The 20,964-nt window shown below is 38.3% G+C and overlaps 1 protein-coding gene across 12 annotated transcripts in view; it reads left to right on the forward strand.

Moving 5' to 3' along the window:
• gramd1ba (GRAM domain containing 1Ba) overlaps window positions 1–20,964 on the forward strand; it is a 689,080-nt gene that overhangs the window by 631,418 nt on the left and 36,698 nt on the right. For all 12 annotated transcript variants that reach the window (XM_080214716.1, XM_080214711.1, XM_080214713.1 and 9 more), the window contains 5 exons: window positions 10,564–10,648; window positions 12,785–12,888; window positions 15,960–16,055; window positions 17,961–18,041; window positions 19,404–19,519. In XM_080214716.1, the coding sequence (XP_080070842.1) occupies window positions 10,564–10,648; window positions 12,785–12,888; window positions 15,960–16,055; window positions 17,961–18,041; window positions 19,404–19,519 (482 nt within the window). The remainder of the gene's footprint in view (window positions 1–10,563; window positions 10,649–12,784; window positions 12,889–15,959; window positions 16,056–17,960; window positions 18,042–19,403; window positions 19,520–20,964) is intronic.

The following is a 20,964-nucleotide window of genomic DNA, read 5'->3' on the forward strand; positions in this document are numbered from 1 at the left end:
TGTTGAGAAACATAACCAATTTGTATAGGTCCCATAAACAGCAGTGAGATCAATGACCAAATAATTTGTTTTTTCTGATGCTGGTTGAGACCTGAGTTTTGGCAAGGAAACCAGAAGAGCTCATGCTTTTCTTCATGTAGTGAAATAAAATCATGAATATCCATCTGAGGGGGCAGTCAAGATCCCAGTTTAATGCATCGTCCAACAGTGCAAAGCTGTTCTGTAATGTCACCCCAGATTACAAGTAAATCAGTAGTGCATATTTTAATGTGATATGAAGAAATAGCTCAGTCTGCAAACAAGGCCAACTTTAAATGTAGTTGTTACGTATAAAACAACTACTGCCTAAATTAATCAATGATAGATGGTCTTTTGGAGTGAATCTCATCTATCTTGCTGGCTTCATTCATCCTTAGGAGGAGAGATTTGGTTCAACGAAGGGAGTGTTTTGGTTTAATTTCTTGTATATGTAGCAGTCTGGATTGGTTGGAATTAACAGTTATGGTGCAACTAAACTATTTGTACAGAATTCAAATTGCAATTTCTGACTTTAAGTAAGAAAAAGTTGTGTTTATGCCTTTGGGAATCATGTGTGTATGAACAGCAAGCAATTATATTTAGTGCAGTCTTGCATAGACTTCACAAACTATTTTGGAACATCTCACTTCATGCAAGTCAAGAGACACTAAAAGTAGCACTATTTAAATTTCATGATTATGAAGTACTGTGAATTGTTTTCAATAAAACAGTTTTATTGTTTGAAAACAATGGACAGAAGAGTGGTTAACCCTGCTACTGCACAATACTAAGGACCTGGATTCAATTCCAGTCTTGGGTGACTGTGTAGAGTTTGTACGTTCTCCCCGTGTCTCCGTGAGTTTCCTCCGGGTGTTCCGGTTTCCACCAATACTCCAAAGATGTGCAGGTTAGGTGAATTGACCATATAAATTGCCCCTCAGTGTCAAAAATGTGTTGATTAGATGGATTAGTCATGGTAAATGCACAGGGTTATGGGGATAGGACAGAGGTGAGGTCCTGGGTGGGATGCAGTCGAGTCGGCGCAGACTCAGTGGGCCTGATGGATTCTTTCTACGCAGGAGGGATTCTACAAAATCACGTCATAAGTCAATTCACCGGACAGATTATGTTTAGAAATGGATAATGCTTCTGAAAGTTGACAATTGTAATCATTTGTAAATTTTGCAATCAAGACCTGTGTGGGATGTTCAAAAGGCAGTTGCAATAAATCAGTGTTGGTGGTTTCCCTGTAAAAAGGATTTACAAGATAAAAATTTGTAACTATAAACATATAAAGGGAGGGAGGAAACTTTCATCAATGTTTAAAGATTACATGAGTATTCTCTTCAGTTCTGGACCAGAGGCTGGATTCTTGGGAACTTGAGTGTCTGGGTTTGAAACTTATCCAGTTAGTTTTGAGACTAGGATTGAAAAAAAGTCAGTACATTTTAACATTTTGGAACTGGCATGTATTGGATCACCATTATCAACTTGGGTTCTAACTTTTTTTTCAATGTTTCATCAAATACATTCAGAAAGGCGTTTGATTTAGTCCACCCCCTTGTCTCATTTTTTATTTTTGTGAAGGCGTTTTTGGTCCTTTTCATTTTACATCTGGACAACATTTTGAGGTACTTCTTACATCTAGGGAGTTTATTTGGACCACCACAAACCTTGGGTCTGCCTTCATTGGATTGTTGATTTGGACAGGGAAATTTGGATTGCAGATGGTGGCTGTCATAGTCAAATATCTGATTAAAATGCAGGATGCCCTCTCTTCATTTGACTAGTCATCTGACAACCAGGTATAAGTTTGGTTTGAGGAGTTAAATTTATTGTTGCTCTTAGAATGTTTAATTTATGAACTGCCATTTGGCAATTCAAGGATTATGTTTAGCTGCATTGCTCAACTGGCTTGAAACTACATTCCTAGTTTTGTTTACTTTTGTAATGACAGCCTAATAAAATAGTACCAGGTACCAGCTTCCACCAAGTTCTGTGAGGTAAAATATTAACAGGCAATATACATTGCCATATAAGGGAGATTGCCTGGTATCTATTATGTATGAAAAATATGAGGAAACTGTAACACAGTATGAAAATATACAAACTGCTACTTTTGATACCATGCCAATCATCTGTTGTTGCCAGGTATCATCACTGGCTCCTTATAACACCCTACAAGTTGCTGGGGTGTTGAAGGACATTTCCACTGGTTCGTATGCAATTATTATTGCTCTGAAGTCTTTTCCTATTAATAATGAACCACCCTGGTACCCTCTCTACAGAACACACAATCCTGTTTGTCACATTATGAGCCACCTAAGAACCTTGTCACCTAGGCTGTCAAAATGCCTGAGACCAGCTCCTGCCTCATAAACCTCACACTTTAAGATCTTTGCATTCAGCAAACTCTCCGTATTTCAACAGCTTTATTTCATCCTATTTTAAATTTTGTCAACCCTATAAGCCTGGGAATGCTTCATTGATGAAGTATATGCCTTGCAATGTGACATGATCTGCAAATGATGTGTTCTCATCATTAATAGTCTTTTAAAATTGTGCCCTTACTAGGACTGATGTCAAATGGAGGTAGAAAGTCTGAGGACTTTGACTTAATTTCTTACCTACATTTAAAACAATATACCATACTTGAATGATATTCTGGAGTGGTGTGGCTCTAGAACATCTGTCAGTGATTGGAGTTGTTTAGCATATCTATTATTGATGTTATGGAATGGCCTAGGAGTAGGAGACAAACTGTCAGATTTCTGTCCAGGTAGAGTTATCTTTCATTTTTAAAACCATGGATAATTTTTATGGATATCTATTAAATGAAGATGGAACAGTTGAGCATTTTAAGTAAGGATGTTCAAACCTCTTTTCACTTCAGTATTTTTTTTCTGTCAATTTCTCTTGCACTTTTGGTTGAACAGTTGGTACTAATGATCTCACTGAAACGATTGGCTGTGAGGAGTTTCAGGGTCCAGATGTGTGAAGGGGCTGAATTGTTTGAAATAACAAGTTAGTGAAAGTAACTCTGGTTAACTCAGTCTGTGTTAACCCACCCTAAGCTCCCTTCGCTCTTGGACCGAAAACTCAGGTATCACCAAGAGTCCGTTTTTGAGCAAAAACATATTACAGCTAAAGGCAGAATACTGGAGATGTTGGAAATACGAACTAAAAACAGAAAATGCTGAATAAACTCAGGTCTGAGAGCATCTGTGGAGAGACACAAAGTTAATGTTTCAGACCAAACTGATCCTTCTACAGAATAAATATTACAGACATTGACTGAAAAAAACAAGCATTGTTTTTAAACTGGCTTTGACGGTAAATCTCCCTGTTTATGTTGGTCTTCAACATTTTATCTTCTGCAGTCTTGTTGTTTATATCAGTCATTTGTAATAATTCAATTCAAATGTATTTTTTGCCCTCCATTTTTCTTCCCTTCCCTCCCCCACCCCAAGGCCACTCACCCCAAAACATCCTCCTCAATCCTGGAGGGCGAGGCGGACGGGAACACAGGCTTCTCTTTGACGACTTCTTCTGATGATTCTCCATGTTCAGTTGATAGGAGTTGTGCTTGCTGCGGGGTGAGTTGGACGATGTTTTTCCACCGTCCCACCTTGTGGCCCTGTTGAGAACAAACAACCATTGCACATGTGGCTGGCAGATTGGACTGGCAGTAGGTACTGGAACTCCAATCTGTAACCATAGGTTTGCAATGCAAGTGTCCTATTTGCTATTCTGCTGGGCTATTCATACAATCCATACCTCCATTCTAACTTGATTCTCCTTGAGCTCAGGTAGAATTTTCCCTTAAGTCAATTGCTCTAATTTGAATTGACTCCTGACTAGAATTTCACATCTTATAATTAATGAAAAACTTTCATTGAACAGACTTTATATCTGGTTTATGTGTCTGATGTATAACTTTCTCTCTTGTTTCATTTTTGTCCTTTTGATATAAGTTACATGCTTCTAGTTGGAGCATCAAGGGATATACCTGACACTATGTAATATACACCAGTGTTTACAGTATTTGTTTTTCAGTTACATTAACCTGCAGAGATAATCTACAGAAATGATCATTTAAAGTACATGTTGAATGTGCAATGCCTGAAACTACAGAAGCAGTTACTGAGTTTCATTTGTACACTTCAAGCTAAAGAACAGAATGGAGAATTTTCTCTCTCGCACTCAAATGGCATGTTTTAGCCTTAGTCTCACTAAAGCACCCACTACTGCATCACCCTGACATTTCTATTACATTTAACTATCCATGTAGATGAGATTTTGATCTTGTGCTGATTATAGGTACTTTTGTATTGTGGGCTTATTTTGGGTGGACCCCTTATAACCAACAATCTGAGACTTGGATTATTGTGGGTTAGGTTGAGGCTTAGCTGAGACCAAAGAAGAAAGACCATTGATAGACTCCACAGTCCTATCCAGTGCCTGTAGTAATAATAGCACGGACAGCATTAATCATGTGAATTCCTGCTTTCAGCTGTCGAATTCCCAAAAGCTTGTAACAGGCTAAAGCAATAGAATCTCAAAAGATTATCTCAACTTTTTTAACCTTTTTCAGGTGACAAGTAGACACTTAATTTTATCTACCAGAGGAAGGAGCACAATACATTTATTTTTAAATAAAATGGTGTCAGGATGAATTTCACACAAGTTCTTAACTCACATGGCTGCCTGACACAATATCTGATTACAGTCATGATCCTGCTGAGAGACATAAATATCCAGCATGCAGTATAACAATGACAAGTCCAAGAGAAGACTTCCAAAGATTTAATTTTTGATGAAAAAATAAATTATTTCAGCAACCTTTTACTTATGTATCAAAACTTAATTAAGTTTCAGCCTTGGCATCGCTCCATGCTCCTTATGGTTGTGGAGGTTTACATAAGAATAGAATAACCCAACAAAATGTCAGTGTTTTCCAATAAACTGCTATCTTCTTATCAATGGATACTGTTACTGTCTTGATGTTGTGTCACCAACTTACACTTGATGTACAATGAAACTGGTTAGTGCCTTAGTTCTTTCTGTCAAGGGACTGCTTTTAAATCTAACCCAGAATGATAAATGAAAGCCGCCTCCTGCAAAGACCCAATGCAAAATCAATTTGGTGAGTCTCAACCAAATGACTACAGGGCCCAGATGTCAAAGTGCTGCAAATTTGCAAATGTGGGAATGCTTCTGAAATTTGATACAATGTATATGATTACACCAGTATAAAGAGATCCTTACTCTGCATGTAAACTGGGCCTGCTGCTATTACATGATACCAGAATAGAAAATTATTTATTATCAAGTGATAATGAGGATCTCACAAGGATCTCACAATGGACCCAATGGCAGCCTTTTGTGCTGTAATATTCTATGTTGTTGACGTTCAATAGCAGAGGAAAATTTAAAAATTTGCATCGGGAATTTCACAAATGGAGGGGTACAGAAGGAAATCAGTGGAAAGAAAATGGCTGGGAGTGTATTCAAACGTGTAACACACTGTCTGGTTTCAAATGATTAGAAACCAGTCAGGGATCATGGCCATATAAAAAGCATTCCATATTTCAGAAGGGGAGCCAATGTCCTAGTGATATTATCACTAGACTATTAATCCAGAAACTCAGCTCATGTTCTAGTGACCCGGAGGTTCAAATTCCACCACGACAGATAGTGGAATTTGAATTTAATGAAAAAAATTTGGAATTAAGAGTCTACTGATAACCATGAAAGCATTGTCGATTATTGGAAAAATCCAACTGGTTCACTAATGTCCTTTAGGGAAGGAAATCTGCCATCCCAGTCTGGCCCACATGTGACTGCAGAGCCACAGCGATGTAGTTGATTCTCAACTGCCCTTAGGCAACTAGGGATCGGCAATAAATGCTGGCCAGCCAATGATGCCCATGTCCCACGAATAAATAAAAAAAACTTTCAGAATTTCTGATGATATGTTTATGACCAGCAATCACCTCAGAGGCCAGTGTGGAGATCTCTTGGACTTTTCCTGTTAACTGACCCTGGATCATCAGAGTCCACACTTTGAGGTAAACTGTTGCCGGTCAATGCCCTCTTTGATTTGGGAATAAATTTAGAGTTGTAAAGCCTTGAGGCCTGTTTTAGAGTTCTAGGGATTTGGGCTATCATTATCAAGGTGCATGCAGCTTCAAGGTGCATTTGGTCTTTATCACTCTGTACTTGTAGCTCTAATTCCAACTTCTATGGCTGGAGATTATGTTTTTCACTTCCTTTTTGTGCTTGTCTTTCCTTCCTTTCTGCCTGGGCTTTAACTCTATCTCATTTTTCAGCTTCTCCAGCTCTGTTTTGGCTAAAGTAACACAGTTTGGTTCTGAATCAGTTTCTGCTGCCTGTTCTGACTCTCGACTGAATTCAGAATTTTCAGCCAGCTGTTTCTTTTTCTAACTTGGGGGTCTTAACTCCTACTTGCTTAGTAGTGGATTTGGTTCCCACTCCTGATGTCAGGCTGACTGGTCTTAATTACTCATTTTCTCTCCCTTTTTAAATAGTGGGGTTACATTAGGTACCCTCTAATCAATAGAAACTGTTCCAAGTATATAGAATCTGGGAAGATGACTACCACTGAATCTAGTATTTCTAGGGCCACTTCCATAAGTACTCAGAGATGTAGATTACTTGCAGATTGCCTGGACTCTTGAGCTGGAACAGTAGTTGATTTCTTAATACCTTCCTCTTTGTCCTTCCTTGACCAAGAACTCTCTCTAATGTTGTTTCTCAGAGTTCTTCCTGGGAGCCTGTACACAACATGACTATTCTCACTCAGACATTATACAGTTCCAAAGTTTGAAATGGCTGTTATCTCAAACTGTCGATCATGTTTCTGCATTAGATAACGGGCACATTGTCTTATTAGCCAAGGAAATCAACCTTTTAAATATCTTAGTCCTTAACTTGAATTGACTCCCATTCTCCCAAGGAGGTAAGAAAACAATATTCACACTTCCAGAGAAGCCACAGTGAGTTTTGGTTTACTGTTGTGGAAATGGGAATTGAATTTCAAATGTCGTCTTGTGTCTGGACATGTTTACCTGCAGTCTACTTGGAACCTTATAAAGATTGACCACATCGCAGTAGAAAAAGGTCAGGTGACCTTTGGCATCTGTCCTTAAGACGACTTGTCCATTTAAAAGGAAGATTAGCTTTTAACAAAAAGCTGTAATATCAGAACTATGTGTTTGTGACATGGACTTGTATGAAATCATCTAAACTGTGTTTGTAACTCCTGCTCTTCAAGCTTCAAATAAAACAAATTCCTACATTAGATTGCAAATGACTACGTACAGCATGGTATGGATGCTCTGCCCGAAGGCATGTCTTTACTTCATTGTCTGCTGGTGCTTCACCCTGAGCTATTTTCTTGACCATTTTTCTCAGTATTGGTTTGCCTACAAGTCTCTGGCGGCACGTCAAGGAGATAAGTCTCAAGACTGCCTCAGCTGGATCAGAAATCAAGCTCATGCTGCTGGCATTATTCTGAACCACATGTTAGTCTTCCAGCCAACTGTGCTAACCAGCCTGTAATTAGATTATTAGATTCTGAACCCTTTTTGATTATTGCTTCTGACCATATAATCAATTACTTTTAACAGGAAAAATGCTATGGAGGAGTTTTTAACCTGACTTGTTTTTAATTGAAGTAGTCTGTACATTAGCCATGTTGTGTTCTGAGTGCAATAAGATTTAATAGAAGCGAAAGCAAGTCTTTTCAAGTTTATGAGGCACTTGTACCATGTACTTCCAAGACTTTAAACCTGCCCTGCAAACAGAAGAGAAAGGTACTTTAAGGTATGTTGTTTTTCTGCAGTAGTTGTGGCACTGTTGGTGAAGCTGCTTGCAATTATTTATTACAACACTGCAAGTTAAGTATAAACATTTATACTTCAAAAACAAAAGTAAACAACTGCCACAAAATGATGACATTTTAATCTTGACTTGTCTTGCTGAGTTGTTCAGGAGAAAGTATCCTTTAGGCTCACATTATACTTTTCTCAATATTATTAAGCTAACTGACTATTAATGACAATCTGAATATCATTTTTAGTGTTTGATGATCAGAAAGCTAAGGGTCTCCCACGTTTGCCCTCTGGTCTATGGAAAAGTAGTTGATCTTAGGTGAATAATTAAGGTGCTGCAATTGGCAATAATACATCTCTGTTGAGGAGGAAAAATTAAGTAATTTTGCTGCCCCTGATCACCATCCAGTAACCTGTAATGGAAAATAGATGTTTGTAGGTGGCAGCTGAGGATAAGATTGGTTATGCTGTGATGTTGTCCACGATCAGTCTGCTGTTAGTCTTAACCAAGAGTCATGTGCAGTGACCAGGCACACGTCATTTCAGGAGATCTAGTTGCTGTAGTACTGAGCCCTAGCATAAATCAGAACCTTCAGGTTTTTTGATACCCTAGCTGGCGTATCAGCTTGGTATCATAGGAAGTTCATAATGTCAGCATACAGTAGTTATCCCCATATTCTGATGTGTCAACTCTTGTATAAACCAAATGCACCACTTGTGAGACAATACTTGTAGTCTGACAGTCTGATGGTGCTCCAGCCATGAACTGCTTAGGTTAAAATAGCCTAGTTTACATTGCTTGTGTCTGTATTAGTCGTAACAGAAGCTGGGGGAACAAGCTTTGCTTGATGTATATCAACTTTCTGACGCAAGTTTTTGGAACGAGGAGGAACTGGGAGCTGTTTCCCTTATCACCCTTCATTACCACGCCGATTGTCTTAGACTGAAGTGATAGTAACAGAATTATCATATATTGTGGAACACAAAAATGGATTAAAAAATATAAAATAGATGGAAGATTTGAATCATGTTTGAGATGCTTTGCAATTCATTCTCGACAATGTCAGTGTTGCTTAAGCTGGTAGTATGTTTCTGTGTGTTTATATTTTGAATATTTTTGCATTTTGGATGTTGTGTCAAGACATATCACAAATCATGTCTTAAAATATCTGCTAAGATTTGTATGTAAACTGAAGAATGGAAAGCTCAGCAAGTAATTTAGAAACATGGACTTTTGAGTAAGTCTCTTGTGCTTATTGTGCACGCTGCAACTAAATATTTGTGGTATTTGTGACAATGTGACATTTTTACGTTTTGTTTTACCATCTTTCCAATAACACTAGCTAACATGTTTGTATATGCTTGTAAGTAATGAGAAATATCTAACACTGCCCCTGCAAGTGTCCAAACTACATTCTAGAGCAAGGCGAACCAGACTATGGGCCACATGTAGTCTGAACTCTGGTAACTCTGTCCTATTTATATAATTCTTATTTGCTGGTTTATTCTGTTTTGAGGACACTTGAGATTTTAAACACTTTTGCTTCATTTGTAGATAAAGCTCAACACCAACATGTGTTAGCAACAACAACTTGAAATACAAGTGCAAAGAAGCAAAAGAAATGTAGATTTATGATATGTGACCAGAGGCTTCATGGTATTCATGCCTGTGGATTACAAAGACATAAGGCTTCAATATTCTCGTTCCAGAGAAACTGCATTGGGAGCACTTTTTAACTCAATCATCAGGAAACTGACAGGATTGCATGCCACAATAGTTTTACACCCAACCCCACTTCAGTCTCCATTGAAATCACTAAAGGATAACATTGGGCAGCATGTAAAGCAAATGCTAGACAAGGATCATTTCCAAGAGACTCAGCAGCTTTACCATTGTCAAATCCATTCTCATCCACATCCTGGGGATAATTGACCTGAAATTAACCAGGCACTAAATACTATGACTGCAAGAGCACATCAGAGGCTGCGTATTTTGCACCAAGTGACTCACTACCTAAGTGCTCCAAGTATTTCCATCATCCGCATAGACATAAACCAGGAATGTGATGGAAGACTTGGCCAGGATAAATGCAGCTTCAAAGAGACTCAAAGCTCACGACCATCCAGGACAAAGCAGCTTATTTATTTACCATCCCATCACCACCTTAAATATTCACTTCGTCCATTACCTGCATATTGTGGATGCAATGTGAATCATCTACAAAATGCACTGCAGCAGCTCACCAACATCTCTCTAACTCACAACCTTTACCACATAGAATGGCAATGGTTGCAGGTATGCGACCACTACCTCCAAGTTCCCTCCAAGTTACACATGTCGCCATTCCTTCCTCATTGTTGGGCCTTCTGAACAACGTTGTGTGTGGGTCTTGACCACATGAACTAAAGCAGTGCAAGAAGGTGACTCACCCCGCTATTATCTCAAGGGCAATTATAGATGGACAACAAATTCTAGCCTTGCCAGAGAAGCCACGTCCTTGAATGAATAAAAAAAAAATTCCTGCTCGGCCGATTATTTTAAACTGAACCCCACCTTGTATTTCTAGATGCCGAGGGATTCCATGCGAATTTCAGAAAAGAAAAACTTGTAAAATGATCACAAGGTTTCTTTCTAGAATTTAGCAATTAGTTTGAATCAAAATTCTTAATCTGCTTTTTTGTATTTCAGGTTTTGAGTCCAACCTACAAACAGCGAAATGAAGATTTCAGAAAGCTCTTTAAGCAGCTGCCAGACACAGAGCGACTCATTGTTGGTAAAGAACAAGCATCTGCTGGTGTTGTAATATAAGCGTGCTTCAAACGAGACTGGCTGCATGAAAAGACTAAACATTTATCATTAGATAAATAGTTCCATACTAAATAAGTTTCATTTAGATGATGGAAAAGGAATGATTTATTGGTAGACTGGGTTTCCTGTTCAGAGGAAAAAACAAGGATATGATCTCCAATGATACTGTACTACTTCCAGCACAGCTTACCATTTGGATTTTAGTTTATATAGTTGCTGTAATTTAGAAGAAAAAATGAATATATTTGAAGTCCTAGTGGCAAATTTTTGCACGTGCTGAGATTCAGTTGAAACCATTTTATAAGGAGATTAATATGAAATTCACTCGAGAGTGAAAGGTGCTATACTCCTACTCCAATATTGCTTTTCTTGTATAAATATGGCCTGAAACCAGAATCAGAATCTAAATTAGCAGTAGGTCAAAGTAAGTTGAGATCAGTGGAGGCACGAGTTTCACCTCTCTCCATTGGGATTCGGCTTGAATTCCCATATCTGATGTGCAATCCTCAACTTTAGTGTTAGGGTGGAGCTAAAATTGCTGTGACTGCCTTAGTGAAAGAGCCATTTGCTGCTTATTGGCCTTTATCGCGAGGGGGTTAGAATATAAAAGCAGGGAGGTCTTGCTGCAACTGTACAAGGCACTGGTAAGGCCACAACTGGAGTACTGTGTGCAGTTTTGGTCCCCTTATTTGTGAAAGGATATATTGGCCTTAGAGGGAGTACAGAGAAGGTTCACCAGGCTGATACCAGAGATGAGGGGGTTAGCTTATGAGGAGAGATTGAATAGACTGGGCCTGTACTCGTTAGAGTTTAGGAGGCTGAGGGGGAATCTTATAGAGACTTACAAGATAATGAAGGGGTTAGATAGGGTAGAGGTAGAGAGATTCTTCCCGCTTAGAAAGGAAATCAGAACTAGAGGGCACAGCCTCAAAATAAGTTGGGGGGGGGTGTGCAGTTTAGAATGGAGGAGGAACTTCTTCACCCAAAGGGTGGTGAATCTCTGGAATTCTCTGCCCATTGATGTGGTGAAGATACCTTGTTGAATATATTTAAGTCACGGGTAGATAGATTTCTGATAGACCCGGGAATTAAGGGTTATAGGGAAAAAGCTGGAAAGTGGAATTGATCCACTTCAGATTAGCCATGATCTTATTGAATGGCAGGGCAGGCTTGAAGGACTAGATGGCCTACTCCTGCTCCTATTTCTTATGTTCTTATTAGCACTTTCAGTAGCTTTTGTATCAGATGGATATACTGCAGTTGGTGTACTTTCAATACTTTGGAAGTTAATATATTTTTCAAAATGGGCTTGATTTGCCATGAGTTTCATAAACCTGGGAACAAGACATGGTGTAGAACTATAATAAAATTTACTGCAAAACATTGAAACCATTGAGTACCTACTCTTCATGTCAACCAAAAAGGTTATCTAGTCTGATTCCGCTTTCCAGCTGTAGGTCCACATATCCTGTAGGTCATGGTATCTCAAATGAATATTAAATATTTATTTTCAAAATATAGCAAGGTTTCTGCCTCTACCATCCTTTTCAGGTTGTGAGTTCCAGACCCTAATCAATTTCAGAGAGAAAAAAGTTGTTCCTCAGCTCTCTTCTAATCCTTCCACCAATTATCCGAAATCTACACCCCTTATTGACCCCCCTTCTAAGGAAACAATGGCTTTTGTTTTTACTCTAACTGGGTTCCTCGTTATTTTATACAAGTTAATTAAATCTCCTATTGGTGCAGCGGCCACCTCAATAATAGACTAAAATGAATATAGGGTAAAAAAAAATCCTTCAGCTTCTAAAACATGGAACAGTTTCTGGAAGCCGGATTTTTGACTCTTTGTGGGTGGCCAAATCAATTTTTATATTAAGTTATTTCACCTCAGTTTTGACTGTAGGTTCACTCGCTTCAATTGCCTATCTGCCTTGGTTTGCCATATAGATTCAGTGCTGGTGCTGACATTGGTATGCTGTTGATCCAAAGAATGCATGTTGCTTTAGATGTTGGTGAATATGCATTGGGTGGCACTTGGGTTCTGGTGGACAGATTTGTGCATATCAATAATTATAATTTTATTTCTGTTGTGATGTGACAGATTACTCATGTGCCCTGCAAAGGGACATCCTCCTGCAAGGGCGACTCTACCTCTCGGAAAATTGGATCTGCTTCTATAGCAACATCTTCAGATGGGAAACACTGGTATGTCATCCTGAACTAATACAGTTACTATTCTTCTCTGGTTTTAAGAAGACAATGTGCACCTAGCAAAGACAAGGAATTATGATTTGTATCTGCTGACAAATTGAATGTTCCAATAGGCAAACTTATAAAATATCTGGGGAATAGTAAGATGAACAGTATTGTTACATAATAAAATATTGTAAGATGTTATAAAATCATTTGAGTAAGTTTTTGCCAAATAAAATTTATTTAGTAGGGGACTATGATTACTATGTTTGGTTCAGTATAAAATCTTGAATTAACATGTCAACTTAGAATTATTCGTTTTAGTCAGGAATATATGTAAATTGTTTAGAGTCAGGGTCCAATTACATGAGTTATTAATGACCTGATGGACTGTATTAGAGGAGTGGTGATTATTTTTATGCAACCCATAAGTAGGGCTGTGTTAGTACTTCAGAGAAGATTGCGTAAACTCATTTCCTAACTGAATTTTGTTCAGCATTAATAAGAAACAATAGAATTATTGAATTCACATTACTGAAACATAAATTAATGATGTAAAACTATTGGGATAGATCACATTTGATAGATCGGTTTAGCTGAGTTGGCTGCACAGCTGGCTAATGATGCAAAGTAATGTCAAAAGCACAGGTATAATTCCGCCCTGGCTGAGATTATTCACAAAGGCCCGCATTTCCAACCTTGCCCCTCACCTGAGGCGTGGTGATCCTCAGATTAGAATCATAGAATCCTACAGTGCAAAAGGAGGCCATTTGGCCCATTGAGCCTATACCTACCATAATCCCACCCAGGTCCCATATACACAACCCCATGCATTTACCCTAGCCAATCCCCGACACTAAGGAGCGATTTAACATGGCCAACCCATCTAACCCGCACATCTTTGGACTGTGGGAAGAAACTAGAGCACCCAGAGGAAACCATGCAGACACAGTGCTTCCAACTTGGCTGCAACAGAAATATCATCTGGAAAATATTGGAAACTCTACACAGCCACCCAATGCCAAAATTAAATTTTGATCCCTGGCGCTATGAGGCAGCATTGTTAACCACTGTGCCACCGTGCCACCCCAATCTTTACTGTTTCATCAATGCAAGCATGGAGTTTTAAGTAAAATTATTTTCCTATGGAATACCTCACAACAGACATTACCTTTACAAAGAATTTTCTGCACGTTAAGGGAGTTTTGGCCAAAAAATTAGGTTGAGTTCTAATTTTGTGGTATAGCTTTATTTTTTTCACTATTTTGCTTTTTACATTCCAAGTACAGGACAGAAGACAATCACACTCAGTTCTTGGGGTTGTTGCGTTGTAAGCAAGTACATCATGGTGTGTTACTGCAGCCTGCAGTGACTGATTTTTTTTTTTACCTATGGGCATCGATTGGACTTCTACCTCTCATGTTGTAATCATGACTCAATCAAGCTGGGGCGTTCACCCTGCTGAAACCCATATATGCAAACTTTCATTCACCTTTCTGTGCTTTGTGACCATCAGGCCACCCTAAAATAATCTTTAACAATCTACAGTTCAGCAAGTTGACCTTTTTGAAACACAAAGTCCATTTTTCTTTTCAAATTAAAACAAAATTGCTTTAGCAAACATAGCCAACAAGGAGTCTAACAATTAGGATGACTTGTAGAAATCAATCTGAATTATTATTAATATTAAAGTTGAGATTTGTTTGCTTTACTTTGTACATTTTCTGAGTGCATAATTGTCAGAGTCAGTATGACATACAAGAACATCGTTCAGAGCATCAAGATCATATCGGCCATGCTGAGGGAAAGCCTGAAGCTTGATTGCAGGAGAGCTGAATCATTCTTTACAACTGAAGCATAAGCCCTCAAATTAAAGTATTTTAGTATTGATTGTGTGTAAACATGGAACGTTCAGACGCGTGACTCATCCAAGCCAATTTCCAGAGCAGTCGTCAACCTTCACTGTTTAAACAAGCATTTTTAAAATTTACATGTTTAAATGAAATTGTTTCAAATTCATTAAACACAAATAAAATAAATAGTGAGTATCACGGTCACATTTCAGTGTTTGGAATTATGCTAAACTATACTGAATGGGTATTGTGTTATTTTATATATTAAAGATGGTGATAGATTCAGCAGTTTACAGAAATTATTTGATCATTTTGTGATACGAACAAGATAGAAAGGTCAGCTGTTGTCTTAATCTCTCTTTTGCCAACTTTAACATATTTAAATGAAAAGATGAAAATTCCTATGTACACTATGGAACAAAATATAGAGATATTTCTTTCCCTCAATGCTTGTAATTAGCAAGGATTAGAATTACAATTCCACAGCAGTTAAAGCAGTTAGGATGTAATCTTCGACAGCATTTTTTGCTGTTAATTTTGTTATTTGTTGCAAAAGAAAATTGACCTCACTGGACTTTATCACACTCATGCCACGAATAAATGGAACCCTAACTCTCATGAAATGTCCCCACAGTATTTAGCCAGTTGTCCAATTTGTTGCATCATGTCCACATATTTGCCTTCCAATATTTTCCAGACGATATTTTTGTTGCAGCCAAGTTAGAAGTCAGGCATTTTCAAGATTTCTTTAAGAATGCTGCTGCTTTTATTTTGGATTTTAATGGAATCTAATTGTTGGAGCAGCCAGCAGTAACTTGAACACTCAGTGGAAAAGTGGCTGATGGGATTATTTTCTGTTGCTGCAGATAAGTTAACACCTGTCCAGTAAGACATCTATTTGACTAAAGCATTCTACTGTAGTAACGATAACTATGAAAATTTTTTGGGAGGACTGTATAATTCATTTCCAACTTAATTATTTCCAAAAAAGTCATATCCCTAGTGCATTAAAGATATTCTAATTATGCACAAAATCGCTTCTGTATCTGGCAATGTGCCTTCTAACACACATTTCCCAAGTGTCAAATGTCCATTTAAAATGTGCAAATTCCAACCGTTTGAAAAGGAACCACAAACTTATTTCTATAAATAGGATACGCTCTTTGACTATTTAAAATGGACTGTATTTTGTTGGCAATCTTTTGATTTATAAATTCTTGTGTGGTCTAGCTCACTGTACGTCTCAAGGATGTTTGCTCGATGACAAAGGAGAAAACAGCCCGCCTCATTCCCAATGCTGTCCAAGTTTGCACTGACACTGAAAAGGTAAAGTACAGTTGGTGTTTCGTACAAGTCATCTTCAGGAAAACTAGTCATCCTATAATAAAGGGTTTAGCATAATGGCCAGGATTTCCTAGCCCCACCTGTAATGGAAATCATTGCACACAGGGTGGAAAATTTGACCAGCCAAAGTCTATTGACTTCAGTTGGGAGGGGACCAGAAAATCAAAGGCAATGCTTATGGAAAGCATTAAATTTGGTTTGATGAAAAGCCAATGAGATGGGTTTTCCTGAATTGACCTGAAACTGAAATGCACATCTTGTATTTGCATCAGTTTAGATTTTTTTGTCCATTTCGGCATAGAGCAATCTAATATTTCATCAATGCTAAAAACACAAGTATCAGTTGGCTTTCTGCCTTGTTTACACTTGCTGATGAAATCACCCCTTATTCGAATGGTTTCAGTTGAGCTATAAGTAGCTTGGCCGTTGAAACAGAGAAAATAAATCATTAAAGATTAACCAATATAACAACTGTGAAATCACATTGCCTTTGCCACAGACAAAATATGATACTATTTTGCTTGGTCAACAATGCTCCCAAATGCATGTGGGCAAGCAGCGGCCTTGCAAGTATTGGGTGGGTCTTGTTCCATGATAAATACCGTGCATGCATGGTTATGCAAAAAAAATGGCGACACACATCAAAAGCACTGGTTGCTCAAAACAATAACATTTTTAGGAAATGTTGCCGTCTAGTGATAAAAGTGAGATGGAAACAAACTATACGTGGTCAACTAATCAAAGATACAAAACATCCAAAAATTTGAATTGACCAACATAAAGGGCAAAGTGGGGATTCGGTGCTAGAAAAATACATTTTCAGATAATTTGAATTAAGCAACTTTGAATGAAGGTGAGTCGACTGTATGTGCCAAGGGATGTACTTCATTCTTCCATGTCCAGGCTGGACATGAATTTGTTCTTCCACGTCCAGGCTGGACCAAATATACATCATACTTTGTCTTACAACTGATAATCATTATCCTAACAATAGGTTGCACTTTCCTCTCATATGCCACTTGACATTATGCAGGATAGCAGTAAAAAATAAGAGAAGATTTAAGGCCTATCACTATCATGCTGTAGGGAGACACTTCTCTTCACCACTCAGCTAGGTTTCTCCTTCTGCCTTATTAAATGGTGGTGCTGGTGGGGGAGATGCCGTTTGGTGCAAGACATGGAAAGGACTCAGACACAGGTTTTTGTGTTTCCCCCATTCTCTCATATTGCCACTAGTTCCCAAGACCATCATGGGAAAGCAGGCAGAAAGACTTGGGAGACAGCCTCATCTCCTGAGGTCATGTAGTTGATTAAAGACTTTGGTGGAGTATCTTCTACAATCTCAGGGGCACCTCTGCCCCTTTAACATTACACAAAACATGTCTGGTACTGCAGTAGCAATATCTGCAGATTTCATTTTTTTTAAACAAGACAAACTCCCTCTCTGCGGCATCACTCTGCAATCCACAAACTGAATTGAAGTTCCACTCAGAGAGTGGACTGAAATTCGATCCTTGTGTGCACTACACTGAGAGGAGAAGCCCAACCTCTTACAAATTGAACTTTGAAGCCTGATGTAAGATGTACCGATTAACTTTTGTAACTGGTTTACTTGAGCGTTTTCTCATGGATGTATGGATAGTAAGTGACAGTAAAATCAGCCATAACTTTGTGATCCAGTAGATCCATTTCACTTGTGCTGGTGATGTTTATGTAGCACTCAATCAGTGATAGTTTTTAAATACTTGGGAATTATATTCAGAAATGTTATTGTTCTATCACTTCTTAACTGCTCTGTTGTTTGTGTTTGCTATTGCATCACTTAGTGGTTGAAATTTGTGACTTGCTTTGTGTGGCCAGTGGTTTGAATTTATTATTTATTCGTAGCACTTTTTTACTTCATTTGGAGCCCGGGACAGAACCTACATGATGATGTTCAGACTCTGGCAAAATGCACTGCTTGAAAAGGTAATGATGAAAAACGATTGAAAATCAAATTCCCTATAAAGAAATAACATTGGATAGTGCAGCATGCCAGATTAGGAAGATAATCTCTCATGCAGAATTTGGGTGGGATTTTCCGACCCGTCCTGCTAGCAGGACATTCGAGTCCTGCTAAAGATGACCACGTGATGGGGTCCGAGGCAGCGGGATAGCGTTGTAAAATGCTACGTACTTCAGGTGGGGGCAGAAGATCCAGCCAAAACATCAATGTGGAGTGGTAGGAATGTCTCAGCTTTGATTTCTGTCTCTCTGCATATCTTCCTTTATTGTTAAATCTCTTTAAGGTCAGAGTTCAGAAGCAATCACCAAGAAAACGAACAGTCATTCCCAGTTCACGAAATGAAATTCCTAATTGTTCCTTAGTGCAACATTTGCAAGTAACCTAGGGAAAATAGGGAGATAAACCTAAAAGAAAATTAAAAACGTAGTCAAGTTATCACTGGGTTGCATTGTGTGAGTCAAGATAAAGGGCAAAATTTTAACTCACTCAAAATCCATTCATTGACACAGTTAAAGTTGGGCTCACATCATTGTTATAAAGTGGTGGCTAATTTTAGTTCTCACTTTAGAATGTATACGTCCTATCCTTACTTTTATACTGCATCGTGAATGTGAGTGTAAGAATTTCTAGTGGCACAATTCAGATGAACTTCTGGCATTGTAGATTCTCCAGTTAGGGTGGAGGGAAAGGTGATAGGTTTTCATTATAAAAATGCACATGGGAATTTATAATAAGAAACAGAATTGGCAGTATATGGCTATAGATTTTTAACATCTTGTTGGTATTAGATTTGAATTTCTATACCCCACCTCCCCGCATGAGAATACCACTTTTTTCTGCCCCAGCTATTAATATGGGATAAAATACATATCGTTTAGCAAAGCTGATATTTCAAACCTATCAGTGCCTTATGGTAAGCATGTAAGTGAGAAATTAACCTTATACATTTTTGCAAAATGTCAAAAGATGCACAGGGTAGGTGGATTGGTCACGGTAAATTGCCCCTTCGTGTTCAAAGATGTGCAATTGGATGAGCTATCCATAGTAAATAAGTGGGGTTGAGGGGGTTTGGCTTGGATGGGATGCTGTTTCGGAGGGTCAGTGCAGACTTGTTGGGGCAATTGTCTTCCATCTGCACTGTGTGGGTGCGATGATTATTGATATATTTTTAATGCATTTAACACATTTTGACAGATAAACTTGTTCATACAGCCAGTGTAATTGTCATGTAAATGACTGGCAGTAGAATTAAGAACAATTATTTTTTGCTGTCCATTGTTTGTGAATTGGGATTCATATCTGATACTGCATTGGTATATTTGCAGCCTCTTTGTCCCAAAGAGCTGTGGCACTTTGTTCATCAGTGTTATGGGAATGAACTTGGTCTAACCAGTGATGATGAAGATTATGTTCCTCCAGATGATGACTTCAACACTATGGGGTGAGGTATTTTTTTTTCCTTTAAACAAAGCTTCTTATCTTGGTTCACCTTGATGTAAAGCCAGCACGGCTGATGGAACATTGAAGGGGTAGAGACTGCTGAATAATTATACAACACCACTTCTGTTGTGTGGGTGGTGACTGTCTCTTTAAGACAGTACAGAAGAAGTGAGTCACCTGATTTGAGGGGCCAATGAAAACTGAGAGTGAGTGATCGCACCAGAGGGTGGGGTACTCCCTCAAGGGGAAGACTCCTTGAGGGATATTTTTCTAACCTGACGAGTGCTAAATCAATGTAGCAAACAGGGTGAGATAAATAGTTTGACAACAATTGGAACACAACTTAAACACCACATAAATCAACGTTGTTTTGTGTCATATGGACATTTTAGTATAGGGACAGTCCAGTGAACATTTTACTGGGAGGTGGAGAAAAGGTGAATGTACATAGCTTACAAATACACAGGTTCTGTAGATTGACTTACCCATGGAATTAAAAATAAGATTGTCATTACGTACGTTGGACATTTCAAGGCCTATCAAATCAATCTATATATATATATTTATATGCTTTCAATTACATAATGAACATTTATTCCTATCTTTGAATTCTGGCAAAGGCTTACATTTTGAGTATTAAAGTTTAAAACATTGTTAATTCCAAGTATATTTTGTAAATCTGTGCCTCTTAATTGTTCATCAATCTCAATAAAAGTGCAGAGCTTCTCTCAGCTCAACATCTAGCTTTATCTCTTTCAGTTGTTCAGGGGATATGGATGTTGCTGGCTAGGCTAGTATGTATGGCCCATCCTTAAGTTAAAAGTTCATTTAGTGTCACTAGTAGGCTTTCATTAACACTGCAATGAAGTTACTGTGAAAATCCCCTAGTTGCCACACCTCAGCAACTGTTCAGGTACTCTGAGGGAGAATTTAGCACGGTCAACACACCTAATCAGCACAAGTTATAATCCAGGTCAGAAACTCCGAAGTGTTTTATGAAGCCTGCCTGGATCATAATTTTTGCTTTGAAGTTGGATAGGATAAGCATGGTATGTTTCACTTCAGATATGATTCAGATGACCCACTAGGGAGCTTTTATCAAATAGAGTTTATTTAAGAATATAGTTAACATGTATAGGAAGAAAATTAGAAATAACCTTTATTAATTCAGACAGAAACAAATCAACCATGATAATGTATAACCCTTAACAAATATATCTAAAATGTTCCAATCAAACAAAAACTTCCCAAAGACAAGAAAACCCTTTCCACAGGTTTAGCACAGCAAAGACTACTGCTCACATGATGCTAGAATTGAGTCCTTTGGTTGGAGAATTGAAAATCCTGACTTCTTAGCCTTGTAACTTCTACCAGTCCTCCGGACACTTTCAGAACAAGTTGAAGTGAGAGCAGTTTCCCAGAACACCAGGGAGACTCTCTGGTCAA

This window comes from Carcharhinus amblyrhynchos, chromosome 29 (assembly GCF_965287045.1).
Source record: "Carcharhinus amblyrhynchos chromosome 29, sCarAmb.v2.hapA, whole genome shotgun sequence".
NCBI classification, from domain to species: domain Eukaryota; kingdom Metazoa; phylum Chordata; class Chondrichthyes; order Carcharhiniformes; family Carcharhinidae; genus Carcharhinus; species Carcharhinus amblyrhynchos.